General features: G+C 38.0%; 4 protein-coding genes across 5 annotated transcripts in view; 3 read left to right on the forward strand and 1 right to left on the reverse strand.

The window, feature by feature from the left end:
* Window positions 1-2,550: 2,550 nt before the first annotated feature.
* Window positions 2,551-12,481, forward strand: engase (endo-beta-N-acetylglucosaminidase). Of its 2 annotated transcripts, XM_082165869.1 has the most exons (14): window positions 2,551-2,768; window positions 2,923-2,999; window positions 3,090-3,291; window positions 3,404-3,552; window positions 6,099-6,253; window positions 6,348-6,496; window positions 6,606-6,777; window positions 7,294-7,397; window positions 7,572-7,683; window positions 9,399-9,583; window positions 9,654-9,796; window positions 9,901-10,000; window positions 10,460-10,571; window positions 11,556-12,481. In XM_082165869.1, the coding sequence occupies exons 1-14, from the start codon at window positions 2,701-2,703 to the stop codon at window positions 11,952-11,954; spliced, it is 2,127 nt and encodes a 708-aa protein (XP_082021995.1). In that variant the 5' UTR covers window positions 2,551-2,700; the 3' UTR covers window positions 11,955-12,481. The 2 variants fall into 2 exon arrangements, with proteins under 2 accessions (XP_082021995.1, XP_082021996.1); XM_082165870.1 differs by lacking the exons at window positions 2,551-2,768; window positions 2,923-2,999 and having other exon boundaries at window positions 3,155-3,291; window positions 3,415-3,552.
* A 41-nt stretch (window positions 12,482-12,522) lies between these two features.
* scpep1 (serine carboxypeptidase 1) lies at window positions 12,523-17,956 on the reverse strand. Its single transcript, XM_082165944.1, has 13 exons — window positions 17,794-17,956; window positions 16,710-16,849; window positions 16,427-16,516; window positions 15,824-15,979; window positions 15,669-15,743; window positions 15,389-15,461; window positions 15,141-15,178; window positions 14,556-14,684; window positions 14,330-14,420; window positions 14,130-14,243; window positions 13,902-14,039; window positions 13,005-13,168; window positions 12,523-12,799 (listed from the first exon to the last, which is right to left on the reverse strand). Exons 1-13 carry the CDS (start codon window positions 17,852-17,854, stop codon window positions 12,737-12,739), a joined length of 1,332 nt encoding a protein of 443 aa, XP_082022070.1. The 5' UTR covers window positions 17,855-17,956; the 3' UTR covers window positions 12,523-12,736.
* Window positions 17,957-18,029: 73 nt separating this feature from the next.
* Window positions 18,030-21,903, forward strand: coil (coilin p80). Its single transcript, XM_082165898.1, has 7 exons — window positions 18,030-18,382; window positions 18,482-19,508; window positions 20,105-20,194; window positions 20,397-20,444; window positions 20,518-20,587; window positions 20,731-20,819; window positions 21,572-21,903. Exons 1-7 carry the CDS (start codon window positions 18,132-18,134, stop codon window positions 21,629-21,631), a joined length of 1,635 nt encoding a protein of 544 aa, XP_082022024.1. The 5' UTR covers window positions 18,030-18,131; the 3' UTR covers window positions 21,632-21,903.
* A 1,382-nt stretch (window positions 21,904-23,285) lies between these two features.
* rab11fip4a (RAB11 family interacting protein 4 (class II) a) overlaps window positions 23,286-25,016 on the forward strand; it is a 52,458-nt gene continuing 50,727 nt past the window's right edge. Inside the window, exon 1 of the mRNA XM_082165892.1 lies at window positions 23,286-23,563. Within this exon, the coding sequence (XP_082022018.1) occupies window positions 23,411-23,563 (153 nt within the window). The 5' untranslated portion in view covers window positions 23,286-23,410. The remainder of the gene's footprint in view (window positions 23,564-25,016) is intronic.

A 25,016-nucleotide genomic window follows, 5' to 3' on the forward strand; every position in this document is an offset into this window, starting at 1 on the left:
CAGTAAAATAAATGGACACAGCGGATTGGATTCAACGGAGAAAAGTGAAGTCAGTTAGAAGCTCTCACTTCCTGATGGTTGAGCGTACTGCGCAGACTCAAACTGAGCTTGACGACGTAGATGTGACGTGAGCAACCCGTCTGTCTTCTAGTAGCTGTGCCAAGAGAAATCTGAATCATTCCCTTCCGAAACTTGCAGAGACGGAGAGTGTGAGTAGGAGGTGTCCATGAGCTAGGAGGAGCAGGAGAAACTTTTGCTAAGTATTCTGATTAATTATTTTGTCATTTTGCCTCCACGTCCCCCCGATTGCCCGCAAGCTTCTCCTCCTGTCCATACGGTAATTTCTCTACTGTGGGACAGAGAGTCGTGTGGTTATGACGCAATCGTTAGCCTATTTTTACAAAAACTGCTTCTACGGGGCCATAACGTAAGATACAAGGTAATGGAGCATTTTATACATTTTTATTTTAGAAATAAATAATGGACAAATGGAGTCTTTAAACGCCTCAGATGTAAAGTTATTCGCTGTCAAAGTGACGTCAAATTGAATGGGAGTCAATGGAATGCTAACAGCAGGTGATGGTCTTCTAATCAATGGCGGTGCCCTGGGAAGCTTACATTTTTTCTGAAACATTGGCCCCCTGGTCAAAGCCAGTCTATGGTCAAAGCATTCTCGTGTATAAATACGCAACAGTAATTCATGTAGGTGATTTTGAAGTAATATTTTATGTCGATGTACAATGGGTACATACTGTTAAAACTAATTTGGTATTGATATCTTAAGACTGCTGAACAATGGCATGGAAAACTAACTTTATTGCGCTCCGAGAGCCCTCTAGTGGTCGGGAGCATTTCCGTTGTATTGCGGCTTTATTTCGATGTGTTGTGTCTTATTTCCGTTGTGTTGTGGTTTATTTTCGTTGTGTTGTACAATTTCCGTTGTGTTGTGGCTTAATTTCGTTGTGTTTTGAATTTATGTTTGCTTTTTACATTTCGTTGTGTTGTGCACTACTGGGCTACTGTAGATATATATCACAATAAGGAAAGAAAAGACTATCGCAACTTCCATTTCATGCCGAATTTAAACATGCACATCCATCTCAAATAACTGAAGAAGTTAAATTTGTGTATGAATAGGAACAGCTGAACTAAAGGCATTGCTTTTTGTTTGAAAAATCAGGCTTAGCTCAATGAAACATTTAGGTATTGTTCTTTAATTTCTAATGTCAGAAAGGAGCATTTATAATCTTTGTAGACAGTTCTGTTGTACCTTTTCATTGCCAGAACATTGAAGTTTGTTCTGAGCCTTTCTGGCGGGAACGGGACTGGCCTTTAAAATCACCCTGGGGGGCATCAGAGGATTGATCCATGCTGTGGTGTAACACAAAAAACACAAAGCCCATTGCTCTCTCTGAGTGCCAAACAGACCTAATGTGGGCCATCAATACATTCTGTCCAACACGTCCACAGTAATGATGTTCAGTCCATATTTTGCTTATCAGAATTTGAATTGAAATGTCTAAATTGTATAATGTTTTTTTCTGAACCACAAAGACCTATTATGGAAGCATATACTAAAGCAAAGGGAAAAAGGAAAAGAATGGCAGGAAATGATAGGGATGACAATACACATTCGAGTCAAGTTCCAGCTAACCTTGGCTACATGTTGACAGTTTCTCTGTTTGAATGTTTGCAGAAAGGTGGAAAGAATGAAACATGGGTATATCTAACTTGCCACAAGTAAATAGATGGATGAATATTTAATATGAGTGCACAAGCATTATGTGTTGCTAAAACATTTGATTGGTGATATTGGTGATATAAACTTTTTGTATACCAAAACCAGAAAAAAACTAATGTTTACTACATTAAAGGCCACATTTCAGTCTGTGTTAACTAAAAATGAAGCTTCCAGATTTCCATGGCATTCATCTATCCTGTTAAAAGCACTCGATTCAGACTTGCTGACTACTGAAAGAGAAAACCCCCCAGAAGAGAATCATTGTGCCGCCAACAAATGTTGGATGATTATTCTACAAAGAGAGAATGGACATGAGAGGTATTGTAGCATTCTGGATGAAGACAAAAAAGGACAAAAAGTGTGAATTATTCATGAATTAATATATTCTCGCTCCTCTCTAATTCAGATTTGTACAGATGAATACTAGCCAGCTAGAAACTGCACAGTCACACGGCATAACATGGTTGAATAATATTTTGGTAATTGGTTATTTATTCTAAAAATGTTTCCATGAATCACAGTTGTACTTCTCGTCTTGTTTATTGTCACTAAATGCACTTTCGAGTCTCAAATGATCACTTCAGTGGCTGGTTTGTTTATCTTTTTTATGTGCAGTGCATGTAAGATGGCTGGAAAATTCGCAATACTTTTTAAAAAGGACTGTATAGCCTTTTATGAGTGCTTAAAATAAACATGAGAAATATGTGTTGATAAACAGTTCATACACTAGTCATTTATACGTCTAGTCTACTGCCCTCTAGTGAAGATTTAAAGCAACCGCTTTACGCAGGATCTACGTACTGCACTTACTCAGCCAATCAGAACTCAGGCGGAAGAAGGCTGTTCTTTCTGCTCTCTAACTGAGAGGTGTATTATTACTTCAAATCACTTATCTGTAAACTAACTAACGGTTGACGTTTTTGCATATGGAAAGTGTTTCTACAAAAGACTAAAATAAAATGGCACCCCGGAAACGAAAAAGTGACGAAACTACAAGCAGTAAGATTCCCAAAACGGAAGAGATCAGGTAATTTAGCCTAGTTATGCTTGATACATTTTCTGCATTATATCTGAAGACCACGTGAATCAAAGCAGCATTTTATTTCCATTATAAGTTGTTATAGCTATACATAGTTATAACATCCCTTATGACATGTTCTTCTCTTTGGTTGTTTATTCAGCTCTGAGTCTTGCCTCGATCAACCAGGCGATCAAAGTGTTCATGAGGTCGTAAATTACGAGCCATCCACGTTGCCAGGTATTTAATACATATTATAGCCTATGCTGCGTTTTATTCTTTCAAGAAGATATTGATCTTACAGGGCCTTCATTTTCTGTGGTCTAACAGCTATCCACTATGATCCTGACACAACTGAGCCCATCAGCTGCAGTCTGAAGTCTCTTGATGAGCTGTTATCATGGACAAGGAAGGAAGCAAGTCCATTTAATGTGGCCACTGTGCCCCTGGCTAGCAGGTTTCCTTCACTGGACAGCTGCCCTAGGCGTACATTGGTGTCCCATGACATGATGGGTGGCTACCTGGAGGACAGGTACAACTCAAGAGTTTGATTTTAGCCTGATTTTCAACCACTGTATGTCACTTTCATGAAGCCATTTTTAGCCAGTCTTCAGTATCTTCATGGTCCTGTTCTTTCTGCTGAGGTTCATTCAAGGCACAGAGGTGGAGATGCCATATGCCTTCTATCACTGGGAGTATATTGACATCTTCAACTACTTCAGTCATCAGATGGTAACCATTCCTCCTGCTGTTTGGACGAATGCAGCGCATAAGCATGGAGTGCTCTCTATTGGTGAGTCTCTTGGTGGGTTCAGTTTATGGGCCAAACTCACAGTCTTAAGGCCTGTTTACAATATAGTTTTAAGATATAGTTCTAAATATAGTTCTCAATATTACAGAATAGCAGAGTCCACACCACAGCTATAACGATAACGGCACAGATAAACGATATCGTTGGAATCACTTTAGTTTCAGAACGATTTTATCCATTTGATGAACGATTGAAAACATTCACACCCAATCAGAATCAATCCTGCTATAATGAGCTCGAGCATTTAGAGCGACAGATAAGCACACTTAGAATAAACCGAACCATATTGTCCACTGGTGTGGACTTTATAGTTATTGTTATAGTTATCTATATAGTTAACGATGTTGGTGTGAACGGGCCTTTAGGGTGTGTTTACACATCAACGATGTACTAAAAACGGAAAAGTTTTTCCTTTTTGTTTAAAAAAAAAAAATCCCCAGGCCAGAAGTTGGCGAGGTCAATTTGTAAAGGAACACTACACGTAATACGCATGCGCATGATTTCACTTTTTTCACAAATTGGCATTTTTGTTGTTTGACAGAGACGATACCGGTAATTCGACAGAATACGATACCGGTATTGTTTTCAAAAACTTGCACTTTGTAACCCGTTTGCAAAAGTTAAGTTGAAAGTTCTGTTTAGTTGAAAACGGTGTTGTGTAAACGGCCCATCAAACATATTAGCCTTGCTGTAAAAAGAATATCCTTGTGAAAAATAATTACACTTTAGCATACTTTTAAAAAGTACAGAAATAATATACTTTAAAATAATATACTTAAGTGTGAGCTGAATGTAATGTTTTCTGACTCTTCACCCAAAATTGAAAATTCTGTCATCATTTACTCACCCTCAAGTTGTTTCAAACCTGTATGGTTTTCTTTATATAGATATTTATATTGAATGTCTAGATATTTTGAAGAATGTCGGTAACCAGACAGTTGATGGACTCCATGAACTTCCATATATAATTTTTTTTTCATTATATGGATTTTTCCCTATCTCACTCCTACTGTAAGTCTACCTGGGTTGTCTCCAATCGACGATCCCTAACGTCTCCAATCGACGTTTAATATATAATCTACCTCTCTAAACGAACTCACCTGCTGCACAGCAGAAATTAAAAGACAGACTTCAGCAAATGTCCTTTAAATTCTTTAATCACGGCCGGGAGAATACTCGAGCAATTCTCAGAGAATCTCGCCCAAGAAGAAGCAAAGCCGGAGGATCTCAGACAAATTCCATTGAGAATCCCATCAGCTAAAAGAATACAACAGTTTTTATAGAATAAGGAGGTATGGCAAAAATGTCATATTTGATTGGTTTTCATAGACAAACCCTTCTGTTACTAGGTAAAGCAAACTTTGTTTTAATGATTTACTTCATTGTTAATCACAAGGTTCAAATCTAGTCATCAGTCTAGTTTCATTTCCCATATTTGTTATTTTTATACTCACACAACCAAAGTAAAAGGGGTATGGCAACACAACATACAACATTCAAAAACACAGGACAGAACGTTTTAGTACATTGCGTTTCAAACTGTTAGCATGTTAGGCCTAAAAAGAGAAATAAGGTTAGATGCTAGAAACATGGTTAGTTTAATATACAGTTTACTATTTTATCTATTAAAAATACACCACACCTGATGCATTTCTAAACCATACGTTTATTCTTTTTTCTGTGTTGCACAAAAGGAGAAATTTAGCAGAATGTCCAAGCTGCTTTTTTCCATAAAATAGACAGCAGATGGTGACCTGTGGCTGTCAAGCACCCTAAAAGGACAAAACAGCACCAAAAAATAGTCCAAATGACTTGTGCACTATATTCAAAGTCTTTTAAAGCCATATGACCTTGAGCTTGGGAAAGGCGCTTTATGATAAAATTATTATTATTATATGACAGCTTTTGTGTGAGGAATAATGAGTTAAATTTCAGTATGCTTCAAAAAGCTATTATATGCATAATATAGCACACAAGTCATAAAGACGCTCTGATTATACTTTTATAGTAGCCTGGGAAAACCCAGACGAACTTCCGGCAAATTTAGATTTGCTCTGCAAGTCAGTCTGACCAAGAGCCCATTCAAGCCCATTTCCAATCTTTCCAAATCTTGGCACCAATCACAAACGTTGAGGCGGGCTTTGCACAATGACGATCGCTCTGATTGGTTTTCGGTCTATCCAATTGCGCCTAGAGGCATTTGAGCGACGTCCGTTGGTGACGCCCCTTTGGAAATGGGATGTGAATGAAGCTTCCCCAGACCCACTCTCAGTTACGACTGAGAAGGGTCTGGTGTCAACCAGGCTACTTTTATAGTAGCAAGTTGATAGCAGTGGTCTTAGTGTAATGGCATGGGACAAGAGCTGCCTGGACATTCTACAAAATGTCTACTTTTGTGCTCTAAGGAAGAAAATCTATTAGTTTGCAATGACAAGAGAGTGAGTAAATGATGACAGAAATGTCATTAACCACAGCACCTTTATAGACAAGTGTAAATCAGAATGGATGTATTGAAATTCCCCTCCAAGGCACATTCATCACAGAGTGGACAGATGGAGCCAAGATATGTGAGGCCTTCCTTGCAGATGAGGAGAGTTACCGCGCAGCTGCTGATAAGTTGGTTCACATTTCCCACTGCTACGGCTTCGACGGCTGGCTCATTAACATAGAAAATGTGCTGAGTGTGAGTAAACAAGGCATATCTGATTGGAGGATTATACGGTCACTATGTTGACATAATGTCTAATACTTTACCTCATATTTGACTGACTCCTCAGGAGACTGCAGTGAAGAACACTGGTCACTTTCTGCGCTATCTCACAGACCAGATGCATGAGCGCGTTCCTGGCAGTGTGGTGATCTGGTATGACAGCGTACTGAAGAATGGCACACTCAACTGGCAGAATGAACTCAATGATGACAACAGGCAAGTGATTGTCTTGAGGGCTTCTGCAGGGGGAGATTCAGGTCTGTGAGATTTATACGGTAGATTTTGTACAACTTATGCCATCAGCTTCCTTTTGTCATCCTATCAGAATGTTTTTTGATGTCTGTGATGGAATATTCACTAACTACAACTGGACAGAGCAGAGTCTGGAGAGGATGAAGTCCTACTCTGCCGCTCAAGGCCGCTTTGCTGACATCTATGTTGGCGTTGATGTGTTTGCAAGAGGGAAGGTGATAGGAGGGAAATTTGAGACGAATAAAGTTAGTGAAGTTTTTATTTATTTATTTTACACTAGTTTTACACACATTCAGAAGTTTGGGGTTGGGAAGATTTTTTGTTTTCGAAAGAAGTCTCATATGCTCACCAATGCAAAAATACAGTAAAAACAGGAATATTGTGAAATATTATTACTATGTTAAAATAACAGTTTTCTATTGTAGTATGTTTTTTAAAAATGTATTTTATGTAAACATGTGATGGCAAAGCTGAATTTTCAGCATCATTACTCCAGTCTTCAGTGTCACATGATCCTTGAGAAATCATTCTAATATGATCATTTGCTGCTCAAGAAACATTTCTTGTTATCATCAATGTTGAAAACACTGGAGCTGCTTAATATTTTTGTGGAAATTTTTCAGGATCCTTTGATAAACAAAGTTCAATAGAACTGACTCTTACTGACTCCAAACTTTTGAACAGTCCATAATTTCTCAGTGTTTTTGGCTAAAGGTACGCGGAGAGTAAATAAGCAATCTTCTCGTTTTGTTTTTCATTAGGCTTTGGAGCTGATTCGCAAGTATGAGCTTTCAGCAGCCATCTTTGCTCCTGGTTGGGTCTACGAATCCCACGAAAAGGCAGAATTTCGGCAAAACCAGGACAAGTACGCTAATTTCTTGAACTAATCACAGTGCGTTTGCTGTTCTGCGATGGAATATGTGTGTAAACACACACACACACACACACACACACACACACACACACACACACACACACACACACACACACACACACAAGCAAACTTCACTGATGTGTATTATCTGACCACTCTTCTAAGGTTTTGGAGCTTGCTGTCTGAGTTCCTTTATATCCACCGGCCCTCGTCCAGTCTTCCTTTCATCTCCTCATTTTGTCAGGGCTTTGGAAAGAGCCTGTACTGGAGAGGACAGGTACACTACACACAATCACACTAAGATTCTCTTCTACACCCATGTGATACATTGATGGCATTTTTCCTGGTGTCAAAGGCAAAGTTTTGATGAAGTACACAATTGTTTGCAGAAATCCACATAACGTAAGAGCCCAATAAAATAAAATGTCTGTTGACCCTTTTGCTGCCTTGACCCTCAAAAGCATGTAGTCCTAGTCATGGTTTACTGTGATGAGACTTCATAAAACTTGAATGCTACACTCACAATAATTGGTAGCATATCGGCTATAGATTTTTATTTATTTATTGGTGTCAGTAGATATTGGAAATGTACTTGTTCATGTCTATTTTTTTACATTTAGATTACCTTTGCCATCATCAAACCATCACTTAATCTTTTTCCCCCTGTTTCACAGACAAGGCTTAAGCCTAGTCCCAGACTAAAATGAATGTTTGAGCTGGTTTAACTGAAAGCAACATGTGAAAATATGTCAGTGCCATTGTTTTTGTTTTCTAAGGCACATTTATAAAAGCTTCTTAAATGTCCTAATTGAACTAAGGTCTAATCCTGGCTTAAAGGGTTAGTTCACCCAAAAATTCTGTCAGTAATTACTCACCCTCATGTTGTTCCAATCCCGTAAGACTTTTGTTCATCTTCGGAACTCAAATTAAGATATTTTTGATGAAATCTGAGCGCTGTCTCACTCCTTCATAGGCTGCTAGGCAATTTCATTCTGCCGGTCCAGAAAAGTTACTGAAAATATTGTTAAAATAGTCCAAGTGACTACAGTGGCTCAACCTTAAGTTTATCAAGTGACGAAAATACTTTTTGTGCGCAAAACCCCCCAAAAATAACGACTTTATTCAACTATTCATTTTCTTCCGTGTGGGCCTCTGATGTGAGCTTACGAGCGCCACGACGCATGCGAACTGAGAAGAACTGAGAAGATGCCGCTCACAATCATTTGATGGGAAAGTGTGAAAGGTAAGCCATTCATTTGGCGTCATTGGTAAGGCACTTTTACGTTTTCTCGTTGGTTTCTCACGATTCGGACATCCAGGAAATGCACACTTTAGAACCATTTTAAACACTACATCGAGACCCATCTGCGTCATCTTCTCACTTCTTGCGCATGCGTCGTGGCGCTCGTAAACTCACTCAGAGGCCCCGAGGAAGAAAATGAATCGTTGAATAAAGTTTTTTTTTTTTTTTTTTTTTTTGCATAAAAAGTATTAGCGTTGCTTGATAAACTTCAGGTTGAGCCACTGTAGTCACTTGGAATATTTTAATGATGTCTTTACTAACTTTTCTGGGCCGGCATAAGCAATTACCTAGCAGCCTATGTGACACAGCTCTCAATTTCATCAAAAATATCTTAATTTGTGTTCCGAAGATGAACAAAAGTCTTACGGGATTGGAACAACATGAGGGTGAGTAATTACTGACAGAATTAAACATTTTGGGTGAACTAACCCTTTAATCTAAGCCCGGTCTGTGAAACCAGGCCTTAAAATACACAAAATTGAATGGCACTGTTAAATGTAATCTTTAGTAATCTCAAAATGAATCTACTGTACTTTATCATGTGATGCCTAAATTCACTTGTAGCATTCAAACGATCGATTTTAGTTTTTAATATTTTATTTTGAATTTATTTAGACAAAATAGAATAGGAAATGTTTTAAATATGGATACGTCCATAGTAATTTCTGACTATTTGATGTATGATGTAGGTGGAGATGGAGAAAAGCTGGTTCAATCTGCATGCTCAGGAGATCCAGCCTCTGTACCTCTCTGAGAACATGGAGAATGGAGGCTGGCTGAGAAGCCGCGGCTGCTCAAAGGAGGCTTGGATTGGAGGCAACTCTCTGATGGTGGAGGGTGTGATTCCATCAGGACTTCCTGAAGTCTGTGCAAGGTACTGGAGGTTTTGTTTTCTGGAGTACAAAAAACGTACAATCAAACACCTTCATTTTGCCCCTTTGTAGGATATTTTCTCTCCATGTTCCCTTGGCCGCCAGGACGTTTGTCTCTTTTGTCTACAAGCCACCTGTGGGAGTGAAGGTGTCCTTGGAGCTTAAAACAATAGATGTTCCCCTGTGCACTTTCAATGGGACGGAGGAAATAGCATGTTAGTGGTCTTTTAGGCCTTCTTCTTCTGATCTCTAAGAGTTCCTGTAAACTGTCATGATAAGAATGTGTAATATTAATCTGCTTTATTGGGTGTGTGTTTAGCTACCAGTGTCTTTCCAGTAGCGTTAGCAGAGGATAATCAGTTGGTGGAGCAGTTTGTTCAGAATTGTGGTCGGTGGACTTCGGATGGCTGGATTACCAAGTGAGAGTCAACCTTTTAAAGCAGGGGTCGGCAAGCTTTTTGTCATAAAGTGGCTTTTTTTATTTTATTGTCCCAGTTAATCAGGATATAACTCCCAATTATATATAAATATAATCAAATAAATACATCATGCATCTCTCATACAAATAATGCATAATCTTTAATATTTCTGAAGCAATTTTTCTTTTCAACTTTTTTTTTAGATTTCTCAAAATCCTAAAACTTTGTTTAAATTAGACTTTGAATAACAGATTTCCAGTGTAACCCTAATAAACCTCACAGTATGTACTGTATATGTGAATGTTGTACTTGTGCATCACCATCATTGTGATTTATCGGGTGATTATTCACTGGCCTGCCATAAGTTACCGACCCTTGCTTTAAAGTCAAAAAGGTTTTGGTCATAACAAACATATGAAACTCTTTTTCTAATAAATCTCAATGTGGTTTCATGCATAGATGTTTCCTGTTGAAAATGATTGGGTGCGCATTGCGAGAAGTGTGTATTCGTGTTTCCCGAGATGAAGGAGATGAAGACGTCTCCTTTAACTGCAGGATTGGAGAGATTATGGTGAGATACACATGGACAAAACACGCACAGAACATGTTACGCATTATGGGTTGTTATAAAAGCGGTTTTCATTTTATGAGTGAAATAAGGTCTGTGGTTCACAATAAATTCAGGCTGAGACCCATAAACCAATTATTTTAAAATATAGTCTATATATCCTATTAGTTTAAAAACAAAATGCTTTGAGCTAAAATCAGTATTAAATGCTGAATTTGAAATGAATTTCACTAAATTTTTAAGTAAAAAAAATAGACTTTTAACAGTTTTAATAAATTATTAGTGTTTTTAAAGATTGACTTTACAGTAAGTGAGCGTTATATGTAAATGAGCAAATGTAAATCTAATGTAAAAATATGGGGAAATGAGCAGCACAGTTAAAAATACAGTATCAACTAATAAATCAGCAAATGTAAAAAATCTCTAATATTGTCCGATATGGTTATTTTTTCTACAAAATAATTTACACGCATTAATACATAAAATGTGAATTTAGAAATCACAGGTTTTATATTTGCCTTCTGGGTTGCCCTACAGATTGACATCTTGATTAAACATGTTGTACACTACCATTCAAAATTTCTGTAAGATTTTTAAAATGTTTTTTTATTACATTTTTTACGAAATAAATCTCTAAAGCTCAACCCAGGCTAATCAAAAATACAGTAAAAACACTAATATTGTCAAATATTATTACAAATTAAAAAAACTTTTATATTTGAATTATTTTGAAATGTAATTTATTCCTGTGTTGGCGAAGCTGAATGTTCAGCAGCTGTTACTCCAGTTTTTTAGTGTCACATGATCCTTCAGAAATCTTTTGTAACATTAGAAAAGTCTTAACTGTCACTTTTGATTAATGCAGTCTCTCTGAATAAAAGTATTCTTTTCTTTCAATCTTACTGACCCCAAACGTCTGAACAGTAGTGTAAGTGTACGAGTAATGTTGGCAGTGGCTAAATTGTCTGTTTGCATTTTTGTGCACAGCTTTTGGATGCAGAGACTCTCCATGCGCCCCTGCAGTCTGTTCAAGGCATCTGCGTGAATGATGTGGTGTGGCAGACGGGTGCTTTGAAGGGACCCGGACACACACTGAAGGTACTTTTAAACACCACCTTACGCTGGCAATATCCCATTCAGCAGGTCCGCCATTTCCGGATACACTGGAGGCGTCTCCGTGGTCCTGACCCTCGGATTCCCCCTGGACCCCTGACTCTGATTGGCAGGTCTTACTCCACCCTGTACCGTGTGGTGGAGCTGGAGGTTCCCGCTGCTCCGGGTCTCATAGAGCTGGTGGTGGAGCCTGTGAGCAGAGAGGGATTCAGAGTGCCTGAGGACCGGTGGGGAAGACGCACACTCAGCTACAGTTCCTCAAGGAACCCATGAACATGAACGCTATTGACCAAATGCCTTAATACTGTATAGCTGACATGCTGTTTTGATAGTATAAACAAATTCTTCTTCTAGTCAATTTGCAGAAGAAAGTGAGATGAGTTGGTGCTAAATCTGTATTCAGTAGTTGTTTATTCTGAATATTTAATTGAAAGAGCAGGAAATTGTGTAAAATATGATTTGCACAATTATATCCTTTATTATAGTAAAAGCAGTTTTAAATACTAGTGTGCATTTTAAACACTAGTGTGTGAGGACCTGAGTGGTCTATTCTTTTAGCCATTGCACAGCCCTAGAAGTGCATATATTTACATTTATTCATAAGTGGCATGCAAACCTCATGAAAATAATCAAGTAGCTTCTTAAACTGATATATTTTAACCAGAGTCTCTTCATGAAATTCCATTGTTTATGCATTTGTGTGAAATCAAGCAAGGAGATGATTCCAATTTCCTTTCTTCTTAAAAGACTTGCAGATACATTATTATTTGTGTTTCAAATAAATGGGAATGTAAAAACAACTTTAAGGTTAGTTCTTTCTTAGCACATGTAGATTCCAGAATTCAAACTGTATAAAAATTCAGACTTTTATTGTTTGCACGCATTAAAATTTACAAATTTTACAAGACGGGCATTGTAAAATGATTACATTAAGATCTCAAACAAAATGTCAAAAGAAAAAAAGAAGGAAAAAAAAAAAGTGTCAGATTTTGGTAAAATAAGTGTTGATTGTCTAAAAGTGATTCACAAGCCAGTTTGTATCTGAATGAGATCCATCACTCCTGCTGAGTCACCATCCTCAACATCCGTAGAGCCATTGGCCCCTGGTCAGATGGGATCTGTGATGTAATGGATAGAGATGTTCACATACACTTAAAAATAAATACTGAGAAATGCATTTTCCTTTCAGGAAAACTAAAACTAAACCACTATAGCTCCTGCTGTTATTGCCATGCTAAAACTAAATGAATATGACAAAATTAAATATTACATGATTTTATAAACATTAAAATGACTTTAAAAAAAAATAAAAAAAATGTGTACCATATGTCCAGCTTTGAGGATCCAGTAAAAGGCAAAGTTCTCAAAAGTCTTATAGAAAGCTGCAGTCTGGCTCTCAGTTTGCGGGTCTTCCAGTGCCGTCCATTTCATCTTGTTGAAGTATTGGAGTCCATCCCATTTCAGCTGTTTCACCCACATCTCCTGCCCTGCTCATAAATAAACAAATCAATTATCACTGCAGTGCAGAAAAGCTCTCCTGACGACAGCCTATCGTAATGGTCTTCCTAAATATCAAACTTATGGGCAAAATGGATTACAAAAAGCTTACAGACACCTTCTATTAACATCCCCTTCCTAACAGGGTGATCTGGTCAGCTGTGACATGTTACCAATCACACCTGGTATTAAAAGGCATTGTGTTTGACCACTTCTGTTTGGATGCCATGGATAGGACTGTCTCTGTCTACATAAATCAGTGTCTGGTGAGTATGTAATGGTCTTAGTGTATGTTACTTTAAGACCCATGTTTGGGGTGAAATATATGCTGTGCTATTCTGTTCTGGTTTGTGCTTTTCTTTAAACAAAATACAATCGTTAACCTGTCATGTGGATCATTTTCAACACACTATCGGTTACAAGTAGAGCCTTTATTTGTCCCAAACGAAAAATAAAGACAGTGACACACCAAGCCGACTGTGTAGGCTGCGTCTGGGCCAGAAAGCTGATCTGCCACTGCCACTAGCCCGACTAGAGGCGACATAGAGCCGCTAAAACTAGCCCGAAAGCTGCTCATCGATCATCGGCTTGGTGTGTCACGGCCCTATGAGGATATATGGTGACATGCACAACTACCAGGTGTAAATGGTCCAAGCGCTAGTCTAAATTCTGTTGGCCAGGAGTTTCCATTCTGAAATGTTTACTAACGGTTGACGTCCTCACCCATTGTGTCCACGATGAGATCCAGCTGGCCATTGTAGACAGTGACATTGACACCTGCAACCAGAAGCTGATCCACAATGTTCACCACAGGCTTCATGAAATCTCCTGCCATGCTGACAAACACGGCACCAGCTTGTCCTAAAGAAACAGGTTTCACTTGTGAGAATCATAAATTTTGTTTTTTTATTTACACAGACGTACCTCTGTAAATCATAAAAAGAATAATACCTCCCCATGTGACATTCTTTGGTATGATACCAAGCTTCTGTCTGATTGGCCCGTTCATCAAGTTAGAGAGGGACTGACGGTGCAAAGGGTGAATGTGGCGCCGCTTCAGTAACGCTGTGAAAAAACAAGACAAAATGATTCCTAAAACATTTATGTAACGAACAGACATTTTTAATAACAGTGCATGTTGAAGGTCTCACTGAGAAATCCATCCATGGCTTGATTTGAACTGGTCTTCATCTCATCAGATTCTTGAGTGAGGATGTTGTAGAAGTTCACACCATTTGTGTTCTGTAACAAAATAGTTTGAGGAACTAAATGAATCACATGATGTTCATTAATCCTATTTCTTTAATTAAACAATGAAACCTCTACCTAAACCTATTCCTAAGCTACAGAAAGCTCTGTAGAGCACGTTCAGCTCACCTGCTCCACAACATTCTCTGTGATGGACCACAAGTCAGTGGCTTTTCGGTACTGGCCCTGTTCTACTGCGTCCAGCACCGCTTTTGCTGCGTTAGTCACCTCATTCAGCCCATTCTCATCCAACAGAGACTATAGACCACAGCACAGACACACATCAGAAGCATTAAACTCTTTAATAGCAAGTTATGAACAGTGAATGGCTGCAAGGGAACATTTAATTTGGCCAAATCATCATATTAGAATGATTTCTGAAGGATTATGTGAAACAGAAGACTGAAAATTCAGCTTTGCATCCCAGGAATAAATTATGTTTTAAAATATATTTAAATATAAAAGAGTTGCTTTAAATTGCAATAATATTTCACAATATTACTGTTTTTAAAATAAAATAAATGCAGCCTTGGTGAACATATGAGACTTCTCTCAGAATTTTTTTTCTTTAAATCTTACCAACTTCGAACTTTTAAATGGTAATGTATGCATATATGTCAGATCATTACTGTAGTAGTATGTTTTGATCATGCTAATGCAATCATGCTTAATCACTGTGAAGAGGAGACAGAGGAGTTATGGTGAATTACTCACTGTGCTGTAAAGATAAGGACCCCATGTCATGACTGAATCTGCAGGAAAAACAAGCAATCGGACGTGTTTTTTGGGGGGGTTTATCACCAGGTTTATGCAGTCATGTGAGTCAGGACTATATAATCATGATGAATCATGATGAATGTGCATGCATAATGACTAGTAAACTGAGATGTGATAACTTAAATCAATAAAAAGACATATAGCTGTCCACAACCAGACTGAAGCTTAACAAGCTTTTTACAAACCTATAGGAGAGATCCAGGAGTCTCCTAAAGCCACCCCAGAAAACTTGCATTTGATTGAACCAGCTTGAACTGCCTAAAGAGAGAGGAAATTACCATTCAGTGCAGATTAAAACAAGTATTCTGAAGAGTTGCCTGATTTACTTATAAGGAACCAAAATATCTGACTCAAGCTCTCCCACTTTTAGAGGAAATCACCGAAGCACATGACTTAAATAGTGTTATGCGTGTTGTACAAAATTGCCTCTCATGAAGCCTAAAGTGAGAACAAACATTTCAGTACCTTTGTGAGCTCGAGGGAAATAGCTGCTGCCATTTTGCCTCCGTAAGACTCCGAAAATATATAGAAGGGAATGCTCTGTTGAGGAGAAAAGTAAGATACTATGACGAATGTGAAGAGTATAAATTCAGTCTGGTAGGTATTTTTGTTTTGCTTACTTGAAACTCTGTCTTTCGAGAGAAAAAGCTCTTGAGGAGGACCATCATGTCTGATGCTACCATCGCAACGTCCTTGGCGAGGGCATCTTCAGTGTCTGTGTAACTGTATCCGGTGCCCACTGGGTTATCCACAAATAGCACACTGGAAGCACGCACCTGCATAGACACATATTTTTGGATGAACAATAAATTATTCACAGATTCCACAATAAGTGTTTTTTTATTGTACATAATGCTTATATTAAAGTTATATATACAGAAACACTGAATCAAAACATGCAATATATGAAGAGTTCAGATACAAAAGCCTCTAAATGCCATCTGAAATTTTCTTATAGAATGATAATTTTTATCAAGCTCGTATATTTAAGTTCAGTAATTTCACTTAAATGACAATTAATAGGTAATCTTCATTGCCATTTAAGTGAAATTATTGAATTTAAATATACGAGCTTGATAAAAATTATCATTCTATAAGAAAATTTCAGATGGCATTTAGAGGCTTTTGCATCTGAACTCTTCATATATTCCATACTTCCTGAAATAAACTTCTTAATCAATATTGCAGATATGAGAGCCAAGACAATATATTAGTTTACCAACCCAAGAGGTTTCTCTCAGCTTCAGGTCTCTATCAAGAGGTCCAATTTCCTCAAAATTGCCAAAACCACAGCCAGATCCCCCAGGACCTCCCTAAAATAAACAGGAGCATGAACGACCTTAGATGTACTTCAGAAAATGACAATGAAAATCAGGGTGGATAAACAGGAGAAGGTAGGTATAACTATGTGAATTCTGATCACTGAATTCTGAAAAGCTTCCAGTGAGATATTTTCTAAATGGAGAGGATATATGACAGTTCACACAGGTCAGAGGAATGACTAACCTGAAGCCACATCACCAGAGGTAGTTCTTTATAACTGGCACTGGAGCTGTTGGCGTAGTACAACCACCAGAACATATGAGCTCCATCACGGACATCCACATATTCCCATGATTCTTTGGCTTGAACTGGAACACAACTACCTGTTTTTTTGATGATAAGAACAACAAAAGTCACATTATTTATTATTCGAGCTTGGAGTTTGTGCAAAACGGTCTAATTGTAAATAAAGCATAGATTTTCTTAAGAGACGTTTAATGGGCGACAAGAGGGAGGATATGTAAATAATTAAACGGTTCCGATTCTTTTAAACGATTCTTTTTTTTTTTCTTGCAAAACATACAGAGATTACATGTTTATGATATACAACTTTGAATACAATATAAGTTACAAACATAACACACCTGTAACAGTTTTTGGTTCATTTCGAGTCGGACATGACGACAGTAATAACTGCGGTATAACAGTATGGAATTCAATTCAGTAACAGCTCCAATTTAATTATTTATGTTAAAATGAGAACTAAGCTGTACAAACAATATAAAAAAAATTACAGCAAACATCTTACAGTATTAAACTAGTTGCATGATCCCTGTTGTAAATTTTTACTTTAAGATATTGTTTCGATCCGTTTTAATGTCAAATTTAAATAGTTCAAACATGAATATTATTCCATTCCATTTGACTTTATGAATATAGTAACGAACAATTATAATAATTAAACCAAATATCAATGCTCAACTGAAGAGTTTTTGATTCTATAAAAAGAGCCGACTCATGAGTCATTCGTTCTGACTGCCAAACTGTAGGCGCATGTTCGAAAACGGTTAAGGGAACCGAAATTTCAGGAAGAACATTCGGAATAATTTTAAAAATGGAACTTGGTTCACAACCTTGGGTCGATTAACTGGATACAGTTGAAACAACGGACAACATCTTTCGCTTTCAATTTGTGTCTAAAGTTACAAAACATTTTAGTATATATTCTCATGCTGCAATTGCACCCCCTAAGACCAAAAAGGGTGACTGTGCCTAAACATTAACAAGTTATCCCTAAAAGTGTATACAGCACATAAATATGTCATACCTTTGTGAAAGCTCAGAGAAAACAGCAGCACAACCAGCATGCCAATCCACGACAGTGCCATTGTTATTGATCTCAAGCTCGCTCAAAACAGGCTTCCACAGTGACCCACCGGCGGCTGGTAGTGCTCAAACCCAAACCTGTGAGCAGCAATGTGATGTACGGAACCGCATCATGTGATTTCAGTCAGCTGACGAACTGGGAAATAAATAAACCGCCACTATTCTCTTCCACACCAGAAGAGGACAGCAGAGGGTGTGACAGCGTGACTGAAGCCCTCGTTTAAAACAGTGAGCGCTTCCATCGGCCTCATTGATTCTAACAAACAATACTGCTCAGGCATGGCCACCTCCTGTCTCAATGCTGTCAGGGTTAGATTGTACTTTGATTATCCTCCTCCCGCGACACCTGAGTGTCGGATGTGTTGGTTGCTGGTGGACTTGAACAAATGCCGAGTTATCGCAGATCTTTCCAGCATTATAAAGGAAAAGTTTGGCTACAGCCGTAAGACTATTTTAGACTTGTTTATTGAGGATTGCTACCTTCCTTCCACAGAAAGTATTTATATAGTACGTGATAATGACAGTATAAGGTAAGAAGTGTATTTGTATAATAATGTGGTGGACGTTCTTGCTAGGTTAAATAACCTTTTAAATGTTGATAAATGTTTATTTGTCATCCCCATTGACAGGGTAAAGGTATTCAGTCCTGTTTATGTTAATGGTGCCGAGGCTTACCAGAACTCTGAAGTACAAATCTCAAAGACCAAGAAAAGAGTGAGAGAGGATGAGACGCAGATCTGTGAAGGTCTGAGTAAAAAAAAGAGGAATGAAGATGCTTATAGCAATGGCTCTGCACCAGCAGAGGATGGTAAAAAGAAGAAGAAAAAGAAGAAGAAAAAAGGGGTGAAAGAGTCAGCCACCAAACCTGCCACCCCTCAAAAGAACATTGCAAGCCCCTCCTCTTCGAAAAGCAACAGAAAAAGCACTTCCGCTGTCGCCATCAGTGACAAAACAACTCGTTCAAAGAATCATGAACCAACGTCAAGTTCTTCAGATAGCAGTGAGGACGAATCTCACAAAAAGGCCTCTCCACCAAAACCTAAACCCAAGCAGAACGGTGCAACCAAAAAGCCCGCTGTGGCTGCGCGAAAAGAAAGCGCATCATCGGATTCATCATCTTCGGGTGCTGTTAATAAATCCAAAAGCAGCATCACTGTACAGCCACCTCCTGTTACACCGAAACCATCTAGCACAAACTCAAAACTTCTACTACAGACACCTCAACGTAGAGAGAGCTCCACAGATTCTTCTTCCTCCTCATCACCCAGCCAAGTCAAACCTGTAGCCAAGAAATCACAAGCAGCAAGTCAACCATCCTCAACCACTCAAAATTCAATTCAGTCGGTCTCGTCTTCTGTGTCTAAAGAGCCCCAGGATAAGGCAGAGAGCTCAGACTCGGATGCCAGTGAAATAGAGCTTGTGATTAAAAAACCAAACCTACAAGGAATGGGATTGAGAATTGCCGGTTTGAGTGAGGCAGCAGGCAGAGGCCGAGGAAACACAAGAGGTCAGGAGAGAGGCAGAGGTCGAGGTGCAAATCGAGGCAGTTGGAGAGGAGATTTTGGTAGGGCCAAGGGAACACCGTGGAAACAAGACTCTCCTTTCGAGCGGCAGAAACCGAACGATTCTCTGACTAATGAAAGTTTTATTCTGCAGGTGAGATGAATGTGAAGATGTGATTTATTATAAGAAGCTACTGTTATCTAAATTTAGCAAATGAACTAAAGCTTAAGCCTGCTAACAAATTCTCCACTACACCACAAAATCAAGGGTTTTCAAGCAGGACTCTGTGGATGTCCGGTTTCACAGACAAGGCTTAAGTTAGTCCCAGGCTAAAATGCACTTACTTAAGACACTTACACTGGCATATCTTGAAATATGTCAGTGCCATTGTTTTGTCTCAAGATGCACATCAGTAATGTTTTTTTTTTTTTCTCTAAGGCACGTTTAAAAAAGCTGCTTAAACGTCCTAATTTAACTAAGGCTTAATTCTGGCTTAATCTAAGCCCTGTCTGTGAAACCATGGGTTAGGAAAGGTTGAAAATTAAACATAAAAATGTTCACAATTTCTGTCATCCATCCAGACCTGAACAACACTTTCAACTAATAGTTCTTTGTTTTTCATACTTTATTATATAAATAAGTTATAAATGTATTAATGTAATGTATTATCTATGTATTTATTGTTTTATTTGATTATTTTTGAAAACTTGAATCACTAACCATGCGGTGGATGTTTTGTGTTGTTGTAGAATCCACCTGAACCTGCTCCCAAACGAGACTACGCTGCTTTACCCCTGCTGGCAGCTCCTCCTGCACTGGGTCAAAAAATTGCTTTTAAGGTGTTATGTGATTTGATGAATGATAATAGAATTATTTTTTTATTTTATAATTTTTTTATCTTCTTGATAATATTGTACATGCATGATTATTTATGCTCAGTTGTTAGTATAATACTTCTAGTTTCAGTGAGCACATGCCAGTGATCAGTTTTCCATGGAGATGTACTTTGAATCTCTTTGATCGTTCTCTCCTGTCTCACAGCTTTTGGAGCTGACCGAGAACTACACACCAGAGGTGTCTGACTATAAAGTAAGCCATCGTACACCTCTGTAATGTGAATTGTGTTGTGTGCACATTTAAAACAGTCTTTGCTGTTATTTAGGAAGGGAAGATTATTGCATTCAATCCTCAAACAAAAGTGATGGAGCTTGAACTCCTCTCTCAACCTCAAGGTATAACCAACAGCAATAATTTTATTATTATTATTGCCACTGTTATATAAATCTGACGCCTGAAGCTTGGCAGCTGCTTTATTACGTGCTAGATTGCACTCTTCCTTCTGCAGCAATAATTTATTTTGTTATGTGTCTTTTAGCTCCAGTTGAACCTGGCAAGTTTGACCTGGTATATCAGAACGCTGATGGATCAGAGATAGTGGAGTATGCTGTCACACACGGATCACAGGTACTGAATGCTCTCTTAAATGTTACTTTAGGTTCACACACCCACATCAAGTGGATTTTAGTATGGCTGGAACATTGAACTGACCAATCAGAATTCAGGGAAAGATCTATCTATATATTTAAAAGATTTTATTATAGGTTGTACATGAGCTGATCCGGTATAATACTAAACACACAGGCAAGTTTACTGGAACTACATCATTAGGTGAATGTGTATAATTTTTTATTTTATTTTTTTTCATCATTTGTAATTACAATGTAATTTGTAATGAACAAATTAACTCCCGGCTGTTACCTTCTTTGTTGGTGGGGAGATATTTTAGATATCAGCAAGATAGTCCGCGGTAGTCATATGAAAAAAATAAAAAAAGAAGCTTGAAGCACGAAGAGCGACTAATTAGCGCCACAACTAATTATATCTCAGCTCATGTCATATGGTGAATTCAGATTTTGGATCATAGTTACTACACTTGCTGGGGAAATGCATTTGACACAAAGGAATATAAAAGTGCATACTCCATGTTTAACACATGCCGTGTATGTCCTGAGCTGACAGTGCTAATGTGAGTGCTGTTTGGCAAAGCTCTAAACCCTTTTTTGTAGTTTGGATTGTAACCCCATCCCCCAATCCCACACAATTGTTGCTTTCTGATTATCCCTTTTAATTGTTGAAGTGAATAAGGGCAGTTCTTTGTACAAGTGCGTATGCTGTGGTAGGCTAAAACAAGCCTGTCTTTGATGTCTTTACTGCAGCTGACTGAGCGCTGGGATTCTCTTCTGGAGCCCCGGCTCATTATGGAAAATGTCGGATGATGGTCAGAAAACATGCAGCCTGAGACACACCTATTCGGATAACCTTTCTTATTTTAATTCTGTTTTGTGGAAAATTATCATGAAATTGTATTAACCTTTTATTTTTTATTCTCAATGTCAGTTAAATAAATACTTTGTTTAAAAAAAAAAAAAAAGGGAGTATTGGCCGTGTCTGTTTATTATATAGTGAATACAAATAGCCAACCTCTTGGCAAAGACTGTTTTTACTAATCACTGCAATGCCGAGATTTAATTTATTTTTTATTTTTATTTTTTACAAATATCATATTACTTATTTTTACATTTAGTTTGTAAACTTACTGTGAATAGCATCTTTCCCTATTTGGACTTGTAAACAATGATGAATACAGAAGATATGATGAATACAGTAAACAATGATGAATACAGAAGATATGATGAATACAGAAGATAAGTGAAGTCACCACACAAACCAACAACTAAAAAGTACACTTTTTTTACTTGTGAATGAATATGCTCCCGATCTTGACTACGCAGCTTTACCCTTGCTGGCAGCTCCCCTGTAGTGGGTCAAAAAATAGCTTTTGAGCTGCTATGTGATTTGATGAATGATAATAGAAATGATTTTTAAATTATCCTTGTAATAATATTATATATGATTATTTATGCTCAGTTGCTAATAGAGCTGACCGAGAACTATTTTATACTTCTGAAATTTAAATTGTTGCATAAACTGTTTTTGATGCTGTTATTAGAATGGAAAGATTGTTGCATTCTATCCTCATACTGTATATACAGTGTGTGTATAAATATTGAAGCATTTTGAGAGCATAGGGAGACCATCTCAGTTATGTCATTCTCAGTGCTTCATAGGAGTGGGCGTTCCCTGCAAGCTCTTTTGGCGCAATTTTGTCGCTGTGACTCTGATTGGTTGGAAAAAAAAATTAGGCAAACAGTATACCGCCAATTAATAACATCAAAGATCTCAATTGGTCTGACTTTAAAAGTTTATAAGTTACTATTATAAAACAATTTCCCGAATGGAGTTTTTACTTGCAGAACCCGGTCGTTGCACACTATATGCTGCATTTGTGTTTTCTCTCTGGAAGGATGAGGCCGGTAAAAGCAAACGTTTTTCAATACAGAGAGAGTCATTCAGATTAAAAAGTTTAAATAATATAAATAAAATCCTTTCATATGGGCGTATAAACATTATAACATTTTAAATTGGAATTACAACAATCCGATTCTTTGTCATGCCATTGTTGCAAGAACTAAATCCTTGGTCTCAAATTCTCTCTGTTTGGCCCATGCGAAAGCGGAGTTCTGTTGAGTAATGAATAGCAAAGATAGTATATATATAATAGCCTACATGAAAATGGTAAGAATATTATGAACTGATATTCATTCAGCAGTGCTGACAAGAGTACAGGAACATATATGACCATCTACTACTACTGTATCTGTTTTGAAACTGCTTTGGATTCAGAACAGTCCAAAATTATGTTAAAGTGAATTCAATTGATTTAATCCAATCAGAGTTTTGTTGACATTTATGTCAACTGCGTGAACCAATTAAAGCGAGCTAAACACATCCGCATCACAGGTGACGTCAGCAGGCGCGCGCTACCCCTCCGCACGCGCAGATGATGGTTTCTTCCAGCTGAACTGAAGTGATGCTGATCTGATGTCAGAGCGCTGAGTGAAGCTGAGCTCCGCGCGAGCAGAGATGATGGCGAGCGCGCTCACAGCATCACAATCTCGCTAATACAACGCGTTTAACAGCGCATCATCATAACAATGGACGGCAATGTCTTCCCCGACCAAGAACAGCTGTTGGTATTCCTGAAAAAGCTTAAAGAAGTGTTCGACGTTTGCGACGAGGATGCAGACGGATATATTCGTGTTGAGCACTTCGTGGACCTCGGTCTACAGTTCGGCCAAGGAGATGAAGTAAGAACCTGTCTTTACATAGTCATTCACTCATTTTCTTGACTCAGGAATGTTTGTCATTTAATTCTGCAGTGCACTTTTGTACCCATACACCTAACAGTCTCTGGGAATATTTCAGTAAATCACTTTAACCGATCTTGTGCAAACAGGTCGGCTTGTATTCTGTAATTGGTGCTGGACGTTTATAGTGCTATAGTTTTATTTAGGCTACTGGCATTTTAATAATTGCACTTCCGCCAAGTAACCAAGACAACTGTCTCCTCACTCTCCTTCAACTGTGATGTCATCAGCCATCACTTACAGAGTCAACAGTTCATTTTTGTTTTGTTTTTGTAGATTTAACAGATCAAATATATTCAAGGAACAAGGAATACATCACAATATTAATTCCACAATAGCCCAGTTTAATGACAGAATGTATTTAAATGTATAGTTGTTGTCCAGGACATAATATATGTCCTGAAAGGTACAGTATAGTTCGCCCAAAAATGAAAATTCTGTCATTATTTAGGTACCCACCTCATGTCGTTCTGTGTGACACTCTTCTTTGAGACATAAAAGACGGTATTAAATAATGTTGGTGATTAAAAAGTTTCCATTCCCTTTGACTTCCATTGTATGGACAAAAATAGAAAGGAAGGCAATGGGAACCAAAACTGTTTGGTTACCAACATTCATCAAAATATCTTTTGTGCTTCACAGAAGAAAGAAATTCATGACATGATGGTTTTCCCTGTTTGTTGTACTGAAGACATTGTGATACTTGACATAAACAAAACACAGGATACCTTGAAAACTACATTTTGAAATTCTTATTTATAATAAGCTACACACTTTTAGTTGGTGATCAAAATGACCATTCATTTCATTTTTAATGTTGATCATGATGTTATATACGTTCTGTTTGTAGAATCTCAAGCAACGAGCAGTACTGGTTTTCTTAATTGTAGATCTTGACCTTGCATTTCTGGCTTCGGTGGGTCAGCTGTGTTGCTCAGTGTGTGCTTCTTGAAGACCTGCCAATAAATACTTTTGTCTAGAAATCTGTCTAATGGAAAGCATGTCTCCTCGGAGTGACCAGTCAATATCCACCGGCCTGAGTGATGATTGCTGCTGCTGCTGAATATCAGTTGAGCTGAGTTTGTGTATTTTGGTTGAAATTACTGTTTATACTCAGTCACTCAGAAGACAGCTGTAGCACTATGTTAAAGGGATACTCCACTTTTTTGGGAAATAGGCTCATTTTACAACTCCCCCAGAGTTAAACAGTTGAGTTTTACCGTTTTCGAATCCATTCAGCCGATCTCCGGGTCTGGCGGTACCACTTTTAGCATAGCTTAGCATAGATCATTGAATCGGACAAGACCATTAGCATCTCTCTCAAAAAAATGACCAAAGAGTTTCGATATTTTCCTATTTAAAACTTGACTCTTCTGTAGTTACATCGTGTACT

The sequence above is a fragment of the Leuciscus leuciscus genome (genome assembly GCF_965113295.1).
Source record: "Leuciscus leuciscus genome assembly, chromosome: 1".
In the NCBI taxonomy this organism is placed as follows: Eukaryota; Metazoa; Chordata; class Actinopteri; order Cypriniformes; family Leuciscidae; genus Leuciscus; species Leuciscus leuciscus.

Bases quoted from the DNA above. Each gene is read 5' to 3' on its own strand.
- engase (XM_082165869.1), top strand. From the start codon at position 2,701: ATGGCACCCCGGAAACGAAAAAGTGACGAAACTACAAGCAGTAAGATT. The intron at 3,000-3,089 runs GTATTTAATACA...GTGGTCTAACAG, and splicing joins CGAGCCATCCACGTTGCCAG to CTATCCACTATGATCCTGAC. The intron at 3,292-3,403 runs GTACAACTCAAG...CTTTCTGCTGAG, and splicing joins GGTGGCTACCTGGAGGACAG to GTTCATTCAAGGCACAGAGG.
- scpep1 (XM_082165944.1), bottom strand. From the start codon at position 17,854: ATGGCACTGTCGTGGATTGGCATGCTGGTTGTGCTGCTGTTTTCTCTG. The intron at 16,850-17,793 runs GTATGACATATT...TCAAAAAAACAG, and splicing joins TTCTCTGAGCTTTCACAAAG to GTAGTTGTGTTCCAGTTCAA. The intron at 16,517-16,709 runs GTTAGTCATTCC...TGTTTATTTTAG, and splicing joins CTCTGGTGATGTGGCTTCAG to GGAGGTCCTGGGGGATCTGG.
- coil (XM_082165898.1), top strand. From the start codon at position 18,132: ATGGCCACCTCCTGTCTCAATGCTGTCAGGGTTAGATTGTACTTTGAT. The intron at 20,445-20,517 runs GTAAGCCATCGT...GCTGTTATTTAG, and splicing joins CAGAGGTGTCTGACTATAAA to GAAGGGAAGATTATTGCATT. The intron at 20,588-20,730 runs GTATAACCAACA...TGTGTCTTTTAG, and splicing joins ACTCCTCTCTCAACCTCAAG to CTCCAGTTGAACCTGGCAAG.